At 43.8% G+C, this 19,445-nt stretch overlaps 1 protein-coding gene across 3 annotated transcripts; it reads right to left on the bottom strand.

The window, feature by feature from the left end:
- Window positions 1-803: 803 nt before the first annotated feature.
- Window positions 804-17,971, bottom strand: srpk3 (SRSF protein kinase 3). 3 transcript variants are annotated; one of them, XM_026153732.1, is made up of 17 exons: window positions 17,464-17,971; window positions 16,374-16,470; window positions 10,727-11,859; window positions 10,522-10,630; window positions 10,346-10,433; window positions 10,168-10,255; window positions 9,236-9,342; window positions 8,984-9,149; window positions 8,580-8,605; window positions 6,890-6,982; window positions 6,746-6,797; window positions 6,448-6,666; window positions 5,365-5,462; window positions 5,155-5,262; window positions 3,122-3,191; window positions 2,897-2,989; window positions 804-2,739 (listed from the first exon to the last, which is right to left on the bottom strand). In XM_026153732.1, exons 1-17 carry the CDS (start codon window positions 17,471-17,473, stop codon window positions 2,555-2,557), a joined length of 2,742 nt encoding a protein of 913 aa, XP_026009517.1. In that variant the 5' UTR covers window positions 17,474-17,971; the 3' UTR covers window positions 804-2,554. The 3 variants fall into 3 exon arrangements, with proteins under 3 accessions (XP_026009517.1, XP_026009515.1, XP_026009516.1); XM_026153730.1 differs by having other exon boundaries at window positions 10,168-10,433; XM_026153731.1 differs by having other exon boundaries at window positions 10,168-10,433; window positions 16,374-16,467.
- Between the last annotated feature and the right edge of the window lie 1,474 nt (window positions 17,972-19,445).

The following is a 19,445-nucleotide window of genomic DNA, read 5'->3' as shown; positions in this document are numbered from 1 at the left end:
CACACCAGGTTCACGTCCGACAGCTTTGTTCAAGCTTTCGCTCAGCTGGAATTTCAGTCTGCGTGGGGTCGTAATTTGAAATATAGACTGCCTCTATGTGCCAGAACTCCTGCTCTCCTTATTTGCTCTGTGCAGCTTGACTTTGCATTAAAGGAAAAATATATATTTTTAGCAGCGAGCAGAGTCTACTGCAAATGCGTCTGCTCGAAATGCAAGCATTGTTTTGAGCGAACACGAGCAGCTTAGTCTACAGGCACCTGTAGTTGAACTACTCACAGCAACTTCTGGCCCGTGTCTTTCTCTGCAACCAATTGCAGTTCTCACCAACCAGCTGGGGAATACACGTTTTTCCCTAAATAGGGAGGGGGGGTCACTGATCGGTCACTGGGCCTGTGTGAGCGAGGCCTTAACCAGCCCACCACAGTTGGAATGTAATGCAGCTGCAAGTGGTGTTTTCCCAGGATCAGTTTCTGCCACAGGCCCATCAGCAGCTAAATCTGGCTCTGACACAGAATCAGCCCCGGCTTCTTGTACACTGATTTATGTGTTGAAAAGCAGGTTCCCCTTCAATTTAAGCAGATGCAGTGAAATAAGCAGACGTCTCTCGTCATCTCAGGAGGTTATAAAGCAGTGAGAACGGCTTCAATCAAAGGCAACGTCTTCAGTTTCAGGTTTTTCTTCTAATGACTGATTTTAAAAAGTCAGAAGAATTAGCCATGAAATAATGAATGCATATAAAGGAGGTGATAAACAGCAGTAACCCAGCATATGCTGCAAGTGATCAATAAAGCTTCAACTAAAAGTCAGGTGAGTGTTCGTTCATCTTTATTTTCACAGAAGAAACATTCCACACTGACATGTAGAAAAAAAACAACCTTATTATATCAATGTGATGGGGAGGAGGGGGTGGGGTTATTTCAAGGCACTATTTATCATATGAACATAGAAAGAGGTGAGGGCAGGTGAACAGGGGAGGTCAGAGGTCATCAGAGGACAATTCGGTTTGACCTTCAGCTACAAAGATCAATACCATCATCAATAATACTGTGGTCAGTGTGGGCGGGGTGGGTGGGTGGGGGTCAACTGTTGTCGGGAAGCTACAGTGTGCTCATCTAAACAAAAGTCATCAGGGAGATTCACGAGTCCTAGAAGTCTCTGATCAGTAATCAATAGTCATCATCTCACAGGTTCAGCAGGAAGTGACAAAGGGACAGTTAAATATGAACTCAGCAGAAATCAGAGAAATGCAGCCGAGTGACCGGGACAGAGACAAAGTGCAGGAAGGAAACTTAAAACTCGCTCATTCAACCGAGCCAAAGGTCAGCAGAGGTGAGAAGACTGAGGCTGAATCCAAATGTTTCCACCGTAAGGCTTCGTCAACACCGGCTAGGCTCATTGTAGCATTTCAGCATAGTTTTATATTTAATTTAAAATAAAAATAAAAAAGGCTGAAAGCAGTGGATTGCTTAGAAAACTGCGGGAGGAAGAACAGCAATGGCAAAAGGTTCAGGGCAGAGATATCCTTGCTTTACTGAAAGTGACAGACAAGGATGAAGCAGGTTAGGACGTGAGCCCAGCTTTAATTTTCCCGTCATTTTGTGACTAATAACAGATCCAAACTCTGGAGTAAAGTCGACACAAAGGTGCCAACGCAGCAAACACACAAAACAAAATCCTCTCGCTCATCAAACGCCCTCACACACTTCACTGGCATTCACTGGTGTCGTTCGCTTACAGTGAATGAAACGTAACTAATAAATATTAAAATTTACATTTTTTAAAAATTCTTAATATAAGGAACTTTGATGTGCTCTGATTCAGTTCTGCATTTCCCTCTGCCGCAAACCAACACACTAAACGTCATTTCCCATGCTTATTAACACTAAAACTATATTTAACGTCACAACACTACGCTAATATCCTCAAGCAAAGCCTGCAAAAATGCAGACTTTTGTGAGGTGTGCATAAAGAGATAAAAACGTCTGCGAGCGGCTGATAAAAGTTAGGAGCAGGACGGCCCTGATCGCTGACGTTTGACCTCGGGGAGGGCAAAAAACTCACCTCCGCACAGTCAAATTTAATCAACACAGGAAGATCAAAGGAGGAAGAGTACAGCTTATTTCGCTTCAGTGGACACATCAATAAAGACTGCATGTTGGTTAAACTGGTCTTTAGAAACAGGCTGTGTTTACTGCTGCATCACCTGTTCGGACTTAAGTCCACCTGACTCTTATTTAAGCACAGGAAGTCCCACAACAAGTCAGCAGGAGACGCAGGTTTAAGTTCGATGTAGAAAAAAAGAGAAACTTGGAAGAACTGGAGTTTTCTATCAGAAATTATACTGAACATATTAAAATACTCACATATGAGACGTGAGGACTCCGATTCAGTTTGGATCCAGCCTCAGCCAATCAATCATCCAGTTACTTCAGGAATCAGCGCAGACACATGATCAAGATAACAATTTCCCACATTATGTGAACTCAACAGACGCTTCCAACCCTCCCCGACCGCCGACTGTCTCTGCGTGCAGCCCCTGAGGCTGCGTGCGCATCTATGTCTGCAGCCACGGGTGCTGCAGGCACTCCGCCGCCGTCGCCCTACGCTCAGGCTGCAGCTCCAACATGGTCAGCAGGAAGTCACTGAACTGAGCCGCCTGGTCCAGTGGCCACTCGTACTTCTCCAGCAGAACCTCGAACAGACCCCACGGCTTCAGGTTGGAGATGTGACGCAGGTCACCTGAGACAGGAAGAGTGAGGCATCTGGTTTTAAAAACAACCAGGTTCACTGAATAAGGAGGACAGAAAAACTCCCAAGCTTTACCATCTGCAACAAGAGTTCCAACTTTCCCCTCCTTTCTCTACAGTTTAGGATCACTGAAGGTAAACTGTCTCACCTCTCCTGCTGAAGTACTCTCTGGAGTACCTGCCAGACAAAGCGAAGGGCAAAGGAATCGGCCCCAACAGCTCGATGATGTGAGCGATGTGATCTGAACACACAGTGAAAAGTCACACTGAGGTAGTGTAAACACAGTCAGTCTAACACTACAGTACTGTGTGTGTGTGTGTGTGTGTGTGTGTGGGTGGTACAGCTGAGTGTACTGCCAGCTGTGCAGTAGTACCTTCATCTCTGGTGTAGTCTTCTCCTGAATGGGGCTCGAACAGGTAATCTCCTGTTGCCAGCTCAAACGCCTGAAACACCAAAATCAATGTTTCATTTAGTCATGTGACCACTGACTGAATCACACATCAATAACTTGTCAGGGAAACACAGATGAAGGACACACGGGTGGCGGTGTGTACATCCTCTGCATAGATCAGTGCACGCAATCAGAAGGTCTGCTGCCTGCACCTATAAGAATACCAAGTGAATTTAAATTTGCCTAAAGCAAAACGTCTCAGGACCGAGCTCGCAGTACAGTTTACACAGTTTACTCTGCCTTACAGAAACCTGGTTGCAGCAGGATGATTATGTTAGTTTAAATGAATCAACACCCCCGAGTCATTCTAACTACCAGAAACCTCGAAGCACAGGCCGAGGGGGCGGCGTGGCAGCAATTTTTCACACCAGCCTGTTAATCAACCAAAGACCCAGACAGACTTTTAATTCACTTGAAAGCCTGATGCTTAGCCTCGTCCACCCCAGCTGTAAAACTCAGAAACCAGTCTTACTTGTTATCATCTATCATCCACCTGGGCCTTACACAGAGTTTCTGTCTGATTTCTCAGACTTTTTATCTGATTTAGTGCTCAGCTCAGATAAAATAATTATTGTGGGTGATTTTAACATCCATGTAGATGCTAAAAATGACAGCCTCAACATGGCATTTAATCTGTTATTAGACTCAATTGGCTTCTCTCAAAATGTAAAAACCCTTTTATCACACTCTAGATCTTGTTTTAACATATGGCATAGAAACTGAACATTTAACAGTGTTTCCTGAAAACCCTCTCCTGTCTGATGATTTCCTGATAACATTTACAATAATTGATTACACAGCAGGAGAGTAGACTTTATCACAGTAGATGTCTTTCTGAAAAGAGAAAGGCTCTCCCTCCCATTTGTTCCTAGAGTATTTAAAAGTAGAATGGGAGGCAGAGCCTTCAGTTTTCAGGCCCCTCTTCTGTGGAACCAGCTTCCAGTTTGGATTCAGGAGACAGACACCATCTCTACTTTTAAGATTAGGCTTCAAACTTTCCTTTTTGTTAAAGCATATAGTTAGGGCTGGATCAGGTGACCCTGAATCCTCCCTTAGTTATGCTGCAATAGACGTAGGCTGCCGGGGATTCCCATGATGCATTGAGTTTTTCCTTTCCAGTCACCTTTCTCACTCACTATGTATTAACAGACCTCTCTGCATTGAATCATATCTGTTGTTAATCTCTGGCTCTCTTCCACAGCATGTCTTCATCCTGTCTTCCTTCTCTCACCCCAACTGGTCGCAGCAGATGGCCCCGCCCCTCCCTGACCCTGGTTCTGCTGGAGGTTTCTTCCTGTTAAAAGGGAGTTTTTCCTTCCCACTGTTGCCAAAGTGCTGCTCATAGGGGTTCATATGATTGTTGGGTTTTTCTCTGTATCTACTGTACAATATAAAGCGCCTTGAGGCGACTTTTGTTGTGATTTGGCGCTGTATAAATAAAATTGAACTGAATTGACACCACCACACCAAATCTGAGACTTGCAAAATCTCTTCTGAGCATCATTTTGTGCAGTGACAGCCAACACTCCCATTACTGTGTGACCCTCAAACCAGTCAGAATAACAGAAAAACACAGATCAGCAACTTTTATGTGTTGCCAGATGGGTAGAAACTGCATTTCATAAACAATCTGTCAGATCAACCTTGAAAAAAGAAAAAAAAAAAAACCAATCTTCATCAAATTATCCAGATCAGATGACTTGGAAATGGGATCGTGCAGGGACCGTGTATAAAACGCAGAGTTTAGGCAGAGTTGTTTCACACACACCACTGCTCTCATCTCGTTTATTTTAGGGAATTGCTTTCGAAATAAAAGGCCTATTTATTTATACACAGGGACAATATTTAATGGCTACATACAAAAATGGTCTGATGAATATGCTGTAACAGTCAGACTGGGGAAAATCCCGCATGTAAAGCATGTCTATGTATTTTGCACCAGTGAGTACGTGTACCATGCAGGCAGTGCTCCAGATGTCAGCCGGGGGTCCGTACTCTGCTCCAATCAGAACCTCCAGAGCTCTGTACTGTCTGGTCTGAATGTCCTCTGTGAAGTGTTTGTGCTGGAAAAGAGACATAAGACGGGAAAAGAGAGAGGAGCCGTCTGATTGGTCTGACGGGAAAATAAACGAGAGAAAGAGATGACCGTGAAAAAGGATTCTCACCACCCAGCATGCATTTCCCAGATCAGCGATCTTCACTCTGATCTTGTCTGCGTTCTGGGAATCCAGAGGACTCAGGACAAAGTCGGAGGCGCTGAATGCTGAAATTTAAAAAAAGGAAAATCAGTTAAACCTGATTGGTTTAACTGCTGTTTGTGTTAATGCAGGATTTAGAAGGATTTGGCTAATTTGCAGACACTGAGTGAGGTGCTGGAAGAACTTCTGCTGGGTGGCTTCAGTGGTCACGTGGACAAACCTGGTGGTCCGGGGTGGTGGTGCTCTATTATTGGATTAGTTTGCCCATAACACCATGTTTGAGCATTAGCATGTTCATCATGAGTCCAGTTAGCAACAGGACATCCTAGGCTGCCACTCAATTCTAGATTTTCTGACTGCATCATCGGACCTGTGGCTGTAACTCTTTCAGCTGTTTGGATGAAGACGAGTCAAACTGTCAAAAGATCACCACTCGGCGGCGAGTAGGATCATGAGGTGGGGGAGCATGTCTGGCATACTAAAGCATATAGCGAGGGTGGAGTGGGAGTGTTTGGCAGAGGTCCCAGTCCAGGAGATTTAAACTTTCATTTGGCAGAGATTACAGGACTCAGAGTACAAATGGGCCACGTTCCACCTCCAGTTCAGAGTTCCCTAACCAACCATTGAGCTGAAGAAGTCCCTTCAAGTGTGGTTAGCTTATGCTGTGTACAGAACATTTTTGGATAGAATTTTGGGGACAGTGGGCTGTCTGAATTGTTGAGTCTGAGGATCCCTTTGATACAAGGAGCACAAATCAGCTTCCTCTGAAAGATCTGTGGGAGGAGCTAAGAGTAGAACAACTCCTTTGCTTCATCATCATATCATTGTAGGGGATGCCTCCCTGGGCTGGTCCTCAGTCCCCTGATCAGAACCTGCTCTTTATCCTAAAATCTGTAGAATAACTTAGAGCAGTGTGAGAAAGATAGTAGTGAAATATAAAACTGGAAGTCTTTCTAGGGAGAATGGGCCAAAAATCTCTCAGTTGCTACAAAAACAGACTACAAACGATAAAGGCGAAGTATTAAATTGAAACGTGTGAGCGTGTCCAACCTTCTCGTCCACTCGAGTATCCGGACTGAGTAGAAAGTGCAGATTCAGACGTTGCTGACATCACTGAGCTGGAGAACCCTGATAGGCCAGAAGCGGGACTTGAGAACCGTCCGGGGGCGTGGCCGTTACACCCATCCTCAAACCAAGAGCAGTTGGACTCTGGGCTGGTTTTGCTATTGGCTATAGAGCAGGACGTGTTGCCATTGACAACCAGAGAGCCTAAGAACAAAGAAACACCGTATTTATACTGTGTTAGACAACAAATTCTACTTCGGCCTTTACTAACGGTCACACTCACCGATACTGTCTGCATCCTCAGCCTGCAGCACACCATCGTCTTCCTCCATCCTCTGAACACACAAACAGAAGAGTTAACCCTGCAGTACTGCTGGAGGACTGGTGCAGCATGTTTCACAGTACTATTACTGCAGTGCTACTGTACCTGTATATCAAACAGTCTCTCCTCTAACAACTTCTGCTGTCGCTTTGCTTTTCTTTTCAACTTCTTCTTCTTGTTTTTAGACAGTTTTCCGATCTGCGCGCACACAGGGCGAGACAGGCAGCAGGACAGTGAGGCTTCAACAACAACAGTAACAATTTTATGTTTCTGTAATCAAGACGCTCAAACACACGCCTGTTGTTACTGACAACACACACCCATGCACACAGTTCCTTTTCTTGACCTTCGGCCAATCAGCTTGCAGTAGTTTACTACAGCTATAACGTATCTGATACCTGCACTACAAGGCAGGATCTGAGGCTGAGTGAGGTAACTTCAGGTTTGAACTCATCTTTTCAGTGTCACAAACGCAGTTCTTATGGGAGAACAGCAGCAGGATAACTTATCCTGTTTGAGATACCTTAGAGCAGGAGTGGGAGAACTCCAGGCCTCGAAGGCCGCTGTCCTGCAGGGTTTAGATATATCCCTGATCCAACACAGCTGATTCAAATGGCTAAATTACCTCCTCAACATGTCTGGTAATGAACTAATCATTTGATTCAGGTGTGTTGACCCAGGGTGAGATCTAAAACCTGCAGGACACCGGCCCTCGAGGCTGGAGTTCCCCACCCCTTCTTTGCAGGTATGCAGCACATATAATGCTCGCAGAAGGAGTTTCTCCAGTTTTTTGAGACCCAAATAATTTTTCATTCCTGATTAGCTTCAGTGAGAGATACAGTACTCAGCAGAAGTGAAAACATAATTCCTGCCTAAATTTCTGTCCCACTAGCAGCAAGTAATCTTAGAGCCATTTTGCTCCATATAAAAACAGCAAACCCTTTTAGTTGCACACCAGCGTATTACCAGGTTGATTGTGAACTTTTTACCTACTTGTGGCTCCATAGTGTAACATGCAAAAGGTCCCTGGTGTGAAGCTACCTGCTGTGGCGACCTCATGAATAAGGGAGCTTCTACATTTATTACTTTTGTATATGCCTGCTCTCCCCTGCTCTCACATTTCAACACGAGCTGAAGAATAATTATTTTAAAAATGATCTTGCTGTGCCTCAGTGTTGGAACGGTGATACCGATCAGTCTAATAATTCACACAGTCTGATTTTCTTTCTGGTTTTAACAGGACTGGTTCCAGGGCTTTCCAGTTTTACTGGCCACTCACACTGTTTTACACTCACACATCAATACAGTGCTTTTTTACACTATACCTGCATATCAAAATATGCTAGTAGACCTTTCCATGTTTTCAGTCGACTACATACTGCCAAACAATTGCCACTGGAGTTTGTGGTGATTCTAACTAAAGGTATCAAGCCGATAATCTCCACATGACTGCTTAGCCTGATTGATGATTTTAGGGTATTTGAAGCCAGATAAAGGAAAGATATCCTAGGTCAGGGGTGGCCAACTCCAGGCCTTGAGAGCCGGTGTCCTGCAGGCTTTAGATAACACCCTGGGTCAACACACCTGAATCAAATGATTAATTCATTACCAGGCCTCTGGAGAACTTCAAGAAATGTTGAGGAGGTAATTTAGCCATTTGAATCAGCTGTGTTGGATCCAGGACACATCTAAAACCTGCAGGACACCGGCTCTGGAGGCCTGGAGTTGGCCACCCCTGACCTAGGTGTTTAGAGGTTGCACTTGAATACAGTAGGCATCACATCTGGACACTTACCTCTAGATCCCTGGGAGCCGTGCTAACTAGAGAGAGAGACACACAGGGACAGACAAACAGGGAGGAAACGGCAGAAACAGGAAGAAGAAAAGGAGGAAAACAGAGAGACAGGAGAAACAGTGCAGTTAGAGCTGTGTAAGAAAGGAGAAGGAGACAGCTCAGAAAGCAGACAGACAGGCAGGTAGATGTCTCTCTGGATGGAGTGGAAACCACAGCTCCCAGTAACTGTATGTAACACGTCTTAGCATTAAACATTTCTGTTTGTCACTGATCACTGAGCTCACTGATCGATTTCTCACTTTGATTGGAAAACACTTGACAAAAGCTTCATTAGCAGGTTCCTGACACTTAAAAAGAGACACTAACGCTTCCTAGTTCCGACCAATCACATAGCAGCTGATCACCTGATGATCCAGAAGGGGGTGGGGCTCCAGCTCTCTGCCAGATAGTAGCTTCAGCTGCCAATCTCCTGACGTAAACCTCATCAACCTCCAGCAGGATGTTCTCTGGTTTGATGTCAGTGTGGATGATCTTACACTTGGTGTGGAGGTAATCCAGACCCTGCAGCACCTGCAAGCGCACAGCCGAGTCCATGCGGGTCAGCAAGTCCAAGTCACTGTATATATACTGTATAGATCTGTGTTTGCATGCGCTACCTGTCTGATGATGGCCTTGACACAGGCCAGAGGAAGTCCCATGTAGTTTGACTTGATGATCCACTTTAAGAGCTGGTGGCCCAAAACTTCCAGAACCATACAGACATCTGAGAACGGCTGAGGAAACTAACAGCCCACTCTTTCTAAAATTAATTATTAAACAGTACCACACAAGTACCAAGTCTACTTGGTAAAAACGAATGGAAAAACATAATCAGCTTCCTCTCCAGCAAGTCTCCTTCACGGATGGATCTGTCCTGCTCTGCAGCCTCGCTGAGCTTCGTATAGCGGCTCGCTAACCGGTTCTTCGTGTGCTGGTGAATCTCCAGAACAGAACCAGCAGATTTGCTTTGATATGATGTCGTCAGCCCACGTAGATTTACACAACACCACCTTAAAATACCTCAACAAATATAAAAATTCTTAATTGATAATAATCAGGAAAGTACAGCAAAGAGTTTAATTCATTCTCAGCTTCTTCTTCTTCTTCTTCTTCTCGATGTCTTTAATCTGCCGACCTTAAGGGCGAAGAGGAAGGATTCCTGTTCACAACTGTGCAACGAAAGACCTGTGACTTTTCACATTTGCAGTAACAGGGCTCAGGATTGTGTCGATCCGAAACACTGTGGTGTATATCCACAGACAATGAAAGGATAACACAGGTCTTCATGTCTGTCCCACTGCAGGGCCAGACTGTGGCACAGCCGCTGAATGATTCAATGAATCACAACAACAGCGACTGGTCAGCTTTCCAGTATGAAAAAGCTACATGGGAAATGCTGGAGCTAGCTCCACAGCAGTGACTGAACTTTCAAATTACAAACAAGGGGGTCATTTTTTATATTGATCACTAATTAGCGTGTAGCGTCATTCTGAAAGATGGAAAAATAAATCTTTTAAAAAAGAAATTAGAAAACTTGGTTAAAGGATACGCACTCCATTGACTCCAGAGATCTTGAAGTCATCAATGAGCTGGACGATGGTTTCTCTGTAGGGGTCAGAGGGGTCGCTGTCTCTCACCTGGAGGGACCGACAGACACTCTGGTTACCTGAGCCACAGCCCACGTTGTTGCCGTTGTTTAGAGAAAGCATAAGAGAGCAAACACTCACGCATCGCAGCAGTTTGATCTCGTCCAGAGCCGTCTCAGTGTAATGAGGAGCGCTCTTCACCACTTTCAGCGCCACAAAACGCTTCTTCCTGAATCAGACACAGATTCAGATCATGTGACAACAGAAACCATGCAAAAAGCCAACGTACTGTCTTCAAAACATCATGTGTGCCGTACTGCAGATCCCAGCAGAGCCAGACGGTGGAAAAGTGTCCCCAGCCTAGTTTCCTGACCACGTGGTACCTCCCGTTAAACAGATCGCCAATATCCACAGGGTAGTATCCACCTGGAGCGCACAGAAAGAGAAGAAACCAGAGCTTTTATTTGATTTTAAACCCACGACAGATCTTTACTCTTGCAGGTTTCTCTGATAAATTCTCACCTTTACAGTAATCAGACGGGTCCTCCTGCTCCTCATCATCAGAGCCCAGCAGCTGGGCTGGGGGTGGGGTTAACTCTGGAGGGGGCGGGGTCATAGCTGGAGGAGGTGAGGTCAGTTGATGGGTTGCCGTTGGCATCATGGGAGGAAGGCTAATGGGAGGTCCCAGAGAGTCGAGAGAGCGCATGAAAGAGGGGGAGGAGGAGCAGAGGGGGGAGTACAGGTGGGAGGAGACACTGGACGTAAAGGTCACTGAGGTAAGCAGGTAAGGATCGGGTTGGGAGGGGCTTAATGGAGGAGTGGGAGGAGCTTTGGCAGGATGCGTAGCAGACACCGACGGGGACTTAGAGGCATTGTGGGTAACCGTGTGCGGTGAGGTAGGAGGCGATTTGTAGAGCTCTGTTTGACCGTCTGCTGTGACGGACTGAAGAGTTCTGTGAGGCGATCTGGAGGAATCCTGGGTATTATTACTCTGAGTAACAGTTGGCAGTGGTTGGCTGGGACTGTGAGGAGAATGTGGAGAAGCTGCAGGAGGTGACCGGTTGCAAAACTTATAGCTGCTGAGGGCAGTTTGAGGAGGTACCAGGGGTTCCTCGGGGGAAATTATTGTGCCTAGAAATGGTGATGAGATCTGGAGGGGAGGTGGTGACGGCGTACGGGGAGCATTCAGCGCTGTGATTTCAGTGGTTAACGGGGGTGTTCGTATGGGCTCCTGTGGAGGTTCTTGGTGGGGTGCCGTGGTAGTTTCATAGGGATCTTCTGAGCATGCTGAGGTGTTTTCATGTGGCGTGGTTACTTCTGGAGTGCTTCTAGGATCATCTGGAGATGTTGACATGTTTTCGTGTAGTGTGGTTGTGTCTGAAGCGCTTCTGGGATATTCTGGAGATTTTGATGCGCTTTTGTGCAGTATGGTTACTTCTGGAGTGCTTCTGGGATCTTCTGGAGATACTGACATGTTTTCGTGTAGTGTTGTTGTGTCTGGAGTGCTTCTGGGATCTTCTGGACATGCTAACGCGTTTCCATGCGGCGTGGTTGTGTCTGGAGTGCTTTCATGGGGTGGCAGAGCAGTCTGTGGGAGTGCTGTGGGTACCCTGCTGTCAGCATCCAGAGTCTGAAGGTTACAGAGGTCATCAGACCTGATGGTAAAAGAAAGTAGAGTATATTGAGTGGATTGAGAATACAGGGCAGAAAACTCCCAGTAAAAATAAATAAATAAATAAAAAATAGAAAATTCATAATCGGCAAGAATTATGGGGACATTTTTTAGACATTTAGTTTGCTGACAAAAGTATTAAAGATAATTCAGCTGTGAATCTTAGACATGGGTTGCAGGGGAAAGCTATAAACTCACACAAGTGGCAGCTACGTGAGCCCGATCAGGATTTCTCTTATTTATAAAATGTTTCATCCACCAAAAGTCAAAAATGGACAGTGACAAAAAAAAACTACTTTTTTAATTACATTTTAAATTAAATGCCTTTGTGTCTCTCAAAGGGCTAAAAATACCAATAAATGCAGAGATTTCAGTCGAATAAAGTAACAAAGACTCTGTGTCTCATCATTATGCAGCTTTTATGTACGACCAGGGGGCCAGTCGTGCTTAAGTGCAATCAAAAGGCACATTTTTAGCCAGGAAGAACCCCAGTTGATACAATAATAACAAAAATAATAATGATAATTTCACAGTGTTCAACCATGTGGAAAGATTAAAAGACTTCGAGAAGGGAGTAACTCATGTGTAAGAAGACTACTTCAAAGAAATTTGAAAAGCTCCTTTAAATCTGGGAGAAAATAAACCAACGAGGATGAACCTCAGTCGCTGAAATGTCAAAAAGTTACTGGAAACGTTTCAGGAATATGAACTCTCAGACCACACGACAAATCAGGTGAAACCTCGTACACACAACAAAGATGCGGACAGTAAAATATGAAGGTCGAAGGACTCTTTTTGACATTCGGATGAAGATTTGGAGAAGTTTATTTTGTGCTTTTTGAAATGAAGCAGGTGTGTGTGTGTGTGTGTGTGTGTGTGTGTGTGTGTGTTTGTTTGCTGGTGTACAAACTGCCGTGGGTGGAATCAGACAAGCAGTTTGTTTTGTTTGTTTCTGTAAAAATAATTTTAAAAACTTTTGAAAACAAAAACAAACAAACAAAAAGACTAAACCCTTAGCTCTGTGGACTGTTACAAGCTCAGTAATTATCTCATTCTGGACACAGACAACCTGCAGAGATCAAATAACACAAACACACACACACACACAAACAGAGAGCTGCTTTCCATCATATCTGAGTCATGGACATTGTTGAAGTTTGCCTGAGCTGTACTGAAATAGACTGAAGTGCGCACGTGTGTGTGTGTGTGTGTGTGTGTGTGTGTGTGTGTGTGTGTGTGTGTGTGTGTGTGTTGTGGGATCATAATTCAGTCTCCGGTTCTATTATTGGATCTGAGTGTCTTCAGGCTGAGACCAAAACTGTTTCTGTCAGCGGGACAGCAGCTAGCTTAGCAGGAAGCCTGCAGCAGGCTAGCTGTTTCGCTGACATTTTGTATGTCGTTATGTGACGAGCTGTTTATCGACAAGACTCACAGCTCAAAACTTTCACTGGAAATCTGTCAGTCCTCATTCGTGGGCAGTTAAACTCAGTAAATACCCAGTCTGATTGAGTTAACTGTCACATGTGTTGATGCCCTCACTTCGGTCTGGCAGGCAGCTCTTTAGTCATGGAAAATTAAAGGTCATTACTCAGCCAGTGCAATGCCAACCATGAACCATGAAAGGAGACATCTGCTTCGTCTTAACGTCTGTATTACTGTTTCTTCAGTTACCTGAAAAACCAAAGCTACCAGCAAACTTTGAAAAACTTGAGCTTGTTCTCCATCACTCCAAATACTTCGCATGGAAATCAGCACCTACTAATCAACTCATTTTCAATCAGACCCAGGTAGCAGATAGCAGACAGCAGGCTGGATGGCTCCACAGAGACTTTCCCCTTCTGTGCACAAGTAAAAACTTTGATTGTCCCTGTCAAATATTTAAACTACTGCCAACCGCCAGTGCTACCGCTCAGCCTCTGTGTAGACACACCCATGGTATCGATTTCTAAATGATACATCACCTTGTTATAGAGTTATTACATTCACAAGATATTCAGAAAACTTGACCTCGAGTTCAAGATCACTGAGATTTGAACTCGATACACCTAAGGTGCTACTACGTCACCTCATTTTTTAGTTATCACATTCACAAACTTGGGTATCAACACCGGCTGCCTGCCCCGGACGGTGACAACAACACCTCGTCAGCATTTTACAGCTCAGGAGTAAAAATACTAAACATTTGACGTGGTAGCTGTTCTTCAGTTTAAACCTGCAGAGGCATAAAGTCAAAGGTAAATGGTTGGGAGGCCATGTGAACGAGGCTCTGTGTAGTCTCCAAAACAGCCAGTGACTCGATAGCCTCAGTGTGAAAAGGTAAAGTACTTTCACCTGCATTCTTTCTAATGACCAGCAGGGGTCGACTCAACAGAAGTCTCACTAAACACAACCTGATGCCCAGTTTGTAACGTATGGTTCCATGATCAATGACAATGACTATCATACACTGTGAGATATCAGTGAGTACCCCTGATAACTACGAGTACTGCCTCTCAGCAGGCTTCCTGGAGTTGGCCAATCAGAAGAAAATGGGCTTTTGGGCAAGGTGGTCTTAAAGAGACAGGAGCTAAAAGACCACATTTAGACATGTGGACTGAGGGGGCTTCTTAAACTGCATAAACATAAACAGCTGGATATTAGCAGAACAGAAACACTCAGGTGCAGATGTTGCACTCATTTTGTTAGGGTCCGTGTCCACAGCGAGAGAGATTGTTGTTGCTAGGTTACAAAAACCATCTTCTTTAAATTTTTCTTCTCTATCCTTAACTACAGTGTTGATACTGTAAGTCACGACCTTTCTTGAATTTAAGTGGTCGTGAGAGAGAGGTGCCAGTGAAGAGCACAGAAGTGTTCCCAGAGATGGTCTAAGAGCACCGCGAGAGCAGAGCAGAGGGGAAAAAAGAAAAAGAGTGTGCTGAGGCTGTTTTTGTGATGGATTTCAAACACCATCAACGCAGAGATTCAAAAGATTTATTTTCTGTAAAAAAAACAAACAAAACAAAACAAGAAAGAACAGATGACAAAAGTGCAAAAAAAAAAAAAAAAAAAAAAAAAGGCTGTCTGTGCACTCAGAGCTTTACTCTGGTACAGCTGATCTGCAGTTTTCTATATTTCTGCACAAACATGTCATAGAGGTAGAAATAAGAACCATATTAACCAAATTCAACATAAATATTGGTCTTAGCTGTTGATTTATTTACATAAAAATAAAAGGGAGACAATATTAACCTGTGCTTCAATAACTGGTGCAAACCCATCGATGCTGCGATAACTACAACTAAACATAACTCTTGATTAGTCCTGCACACCAGCTTGCAGGAGTTTTTAGTCCAAACTTCAGCTCATGTAACTGACGTGAACGCCTCACTTCAGACTATTTCACGGCCATCTCCATTATTCTCTGATCATTCTTTGCACTAACAGTGTGTATGCTGATGCTTATTTTCTTGGTGCATGATCGACTTTCTCCTATTTCAGGTTTCCTGAAATTATCCTTCAAAGTTTGCTGACATGATTGAGAAAACAAGCCCAAACCATGTACTACTGCCACCATGTTTCACAGATGGGATTAGGTTCGTATGCTGAAATGCAGTGTTTTCCTTTTTCTACAGATGATGCTTCAAAGTTAAACCTAAAAAGTTCTGTAACAGGCTCATCCACTTACAAAGCACTGCTCAAACAGCCTTCTGTTTCCTCCACATAATGTGTGGAGAATGTGCACCGACGTTGCACAGTGATGACACGCTTATGAACATTAACATTAACATGGGTTATGATAACCACACTTTGATAGATCTATGACCTGCAAGGGAAAAAGCGGGGCTTACTCACACCTGATTGCAATCCCACTGAATAAAAAACATCTGATAACAAGTTCATCTTCAAATCTACGGCTAATCCCTCACACACTTTCACCTTCCCCCTCACAGATAAATAATACTGAGTCATTTTCTGAAAATAAATCAACAACAAATGACAATATTTGCATTTTATCCATTTAGTTAGGTTATTTTTGTCTAGTTTTAGAACTTGTATAACGTCACTTTCATGCAGAAATAAAGAAAATCTAAAAATGTTTCCCCACAGCTGAAGATGCTGGTTAAGTTCTGACAAGGGGAAAAATGAACAGGTTGGTTCTAATGTGTTTCTGTGATATTAAAGCATAATAGCAATCTTATCTTATGAAGCAATCTTGAACTTTAAAGTTACACAAATTAGAAAAAGTGAAAGCTCATTAAGACACCAGAGATAATTCTTTGATAAGATAAATGAGCTCAAACTTTTCAGAACTTGTTAATATGACGCGATCAGGAAATCAGATTAAGGAGTAAAAATCAATGCTCTAAATGAATGGAGGTGACACACAGAAAGTTAAAACCAATTTTCTTGGAGTGCACCCACATGCATTCACATTAAGACACGCCTCTAAATTTAGCCTGTGAGTTTTTGTATGGGGTAAGCAGCTGATCCTGTCTACAGTCTCTGCTGGTTTCTTACCGGTTCTCTTCGGCTCGAATTCTCCGGTGTTTTTTGCCTCTGCGGCGGTGTTTCTTGCCCGTGCCGGCAGGGTTTCCGGATCCGGCACCGACTGCTGCTGAGAGGAGGAACAACGTCTTTAAAATACATCATTAACACAAGGTTCAATCACATAACAAACACCATTAATAATGTGAAAATCCAATGATGTGAGCCTTCCTGTTAAAAATATCATCATAAATAAATAATCAAAATACTTTAAAATAACACTATCATAACTCTGATAAGTCTGTTCCATAAATATTAGATAATTTAGATTAGCATTATGTTACCAGCATTTTACAAAAAGTAATCTTTTGTATGTTGTATAGTTTAATTTGCATAAAGATGTAAAACTGCCAGATTACATGTTACTGTTTATTCTGATGTTTGATACTAATTAATAAAATACAAGAAAACAGTACATAGTACACACACATCACTGCTACAAATATCCAACACATTGTAACCAGCTGTCATGCATATATTCCCTAGATTCACGACAAAACAGTAGAACACGAACCAAACACGATTCATAAAATTCTTAAATTTGGGATCTTTAATAGTTGTGTAGGACCTACACAACTATTAAAACAGAAAACAGCACCGGATGATGGTAACCTGACACAACCCTACAGCACGGCCTGAAAACATATAACACAAGACTGCACGTTTATGACCGAAAACAATAACTCCAAAGATCCTGTTCTCCATAACCCTGAACCCGGGATGGGGTGGTGTAGAGGCGACAATCATGGAATACATTAGAGATTTGAGTTAATGAAGTGTCACCTGGAGGCTCAATCCTGTGCCGAATTTATCAGCAGACGTTTTTATTTAATTTGACACGTAAGTCAGGTCGGTGAATTCGACAGTTATCTGATAAAGAGGCAAAACCCTTAAATACAACATTTTTCGAATGGAGTCTGGCATTGAAGTTGGCGGAACCCGAAACCCCAGTCCGTGTGTGTCACAGCCTGGTACCTCAAGCTGATGCGAGCTAGCTTAGCATGTTAGCGTTGACTCCAACTGTATCGAGCTGTAACACCGAACTAAATCCAGTCTACTTTACCTATCAGCATCTCGGCTCCCGGTCCCCAGTCCGAACCGGTCAGAGAGCGTCTATCTTGTCCGGGCTGACGTGCTCTGACGGCTCTCGAGCGTCCTCGACCCGGTCGAGCTTCACAAAAAAACAGCCGCTGGACTCCGTAAACAATGCGGCTGCAGGAGGTTCCGAAAGTCCAAAAATTAGATCGGGTCGAGGCGGATCCGCACGGTGCAGCGTGGTTACCACGAGCCGCTGGCCTGTCCGTTAGCCCGTTAGATAAGAGCTGTCGGTCCGCTGTCAGTTAGCCTGTTAGCTCCGTTAGCTCCAGCTGCAGATCACCAGCTGGTCCTGCTGAATCCGCCCCGACCTGTTCGTCTCTGAGCCGGTCCAGAACCTGGTCCGCACGCTTTATTTGGGTGTGTTTAATTCGCTGTCTCGGTCTTGCCGTTCATGGACTCAACAGCTGCTGACAGCCTGACACCGGACACCGGGCTTTACGCATGCGCAGTGACCGGCCACGAGCTAAACTGGGAGCAGTGGCGCATCTAGAAGGCAATTTAGGGTGTCTGTGATAACAAAACAGCAACAACCCAGTGCCCATTCTTATTGTTCATGTGCAAAAATGACGTCAGAGAAGTCAGAGGAAGTAAGCTGAATCTGCTGCTGATGCTGATGTTGGGTAATACCTGGGAGACCAGGATAGGATACATGTGTACATAGTTACTATTTCTATTTATTTATTAGTGTCCTTGAGCACGATGCTGCTTTCTCATGGCATTCCTGTCAATGGGTGAATGCGAGACACATTGTTAAGCACTTTGCAGGACTGCTGAGATTAAACGGTGGAATATATGCATTAAACCGTTTAGGTTTAAGCCACAAAACTCCTTGGCTGTGGTTTCTGTTAAAATAGACCATGTTAGGCAAGCTTAGAAAGAATATCTGTCAGAAAGCTTTTCTTCTTCTTCTTGCTGTCATAAAGTGCTGAAGGCAAACTTCTCCTATGTGTGCTGGGATGTGGTTAATTCACTATCTGTAATCACAGCAGGATGGCAGGCTTCATTTTCCTCCAGCATATGCTGCAGCAGAGCTGATGCTGAGGCAGATTCCAGATGCATTCAGCTCAAGAACTTGTATATTGTGGGTTTTGTGCACACAAAATGCTTACATTCATCAAAGGGCTTTCGTCATTTCTCACATTTTTTGTCTCATCGACGGGAAATTGATCTCTGTGAGCCATGCTCAAGTTGATGATGCACATATAAGAGCCAACACACACACACAGCTGGAATATTAGCACAAGTATTTTTCTCTAGAAGTAGTTTCAAATATTTTTGAGAATGATGACACATTCTTACTGCCCTTTGTTTAACTGAAAGGTATGCTATCTTGTCACGTTGCCTTATTATGAATTTAAATAAAGGTTCAATATGAAATATTGTAATATATGTTACCATAATCTCCGTTACAAGTGAGATCATAAAAGCAGCTGTAATAAGGCAATAATATAACAATAAATGATGCACACTGCAGCTGTGCCAAATATTATTTCAATATGGAGAGATCATTCGGAAGAACTGAACAAAATCTATTGAGACAGAGAAATTAATTCATCTATTTGGCCACTGGACTCTGATGACCCATCATGGCAGAATGGAATCCCAGCGGGGACAGGATTTAGGGCAGGACCCCCGTAGTTTAGGTCCTGATGGTGGTGAAGATTAAGATGAAGGCTTGGATGGAGTGAGTAACTCGGGTGAGGTGAAGATGGGAAGGAGAGTCTGAAAGGGAGAATGTATCTCAGTGCTCTTCTTCAAAGCATGCAGAGTGGCGGCTGACTGGGTCAAAGAAGGCGGCAAGAAGATGACTGGACTGGTGTAATGATGCCAGTACGGAGTTTGACAGCATGGGAAAATGGTAGTGACTAGCAGCTAAACATCCAGGAAAGCAAGCAGATGAGTTAATATTGCAGATTGTTCTTGTTGAACTTATGCATGAACTTCATA

The sequence above is a fragment of the Astatotilapia calliptera genome, chromosome 20 (genome assembly GCF_900246225.1).
Source record: "Astatotilapia calliptera chromosome 20, fAstCal1.2, whole genome shotgun sequence".
NCBI classification, from domain to species: Eukaryota; Metazoa; Chordata; class Actinopteri; order Cichliformes; family Cichlidae; genus Astatotilapia; species Astatotilapia calliptera.
Note: the sequence above shows the minus strand (reverse complement) of the source record. Positions and strands in the feature narration are given on the sequence as shown.

Coding starts and splice junctions, on each gene's coding strand:
- srpk3 (XM_026153730.1), bottom strand. Junction 8,606..8,983: donor ACCCCCTTCTGGATCATCAG/GTGATCAGCTGC, acceptor CTCTCTCTCTAG/TTAGCACGGCTCCCAGGGAT. Junction 6,798..6,889: donor AGAGACTGTTTGATATACAG/GTACAGTAGCAC, acceptor TTGTGTGTTCAG/AGGATGGAGGAAGACGATGG.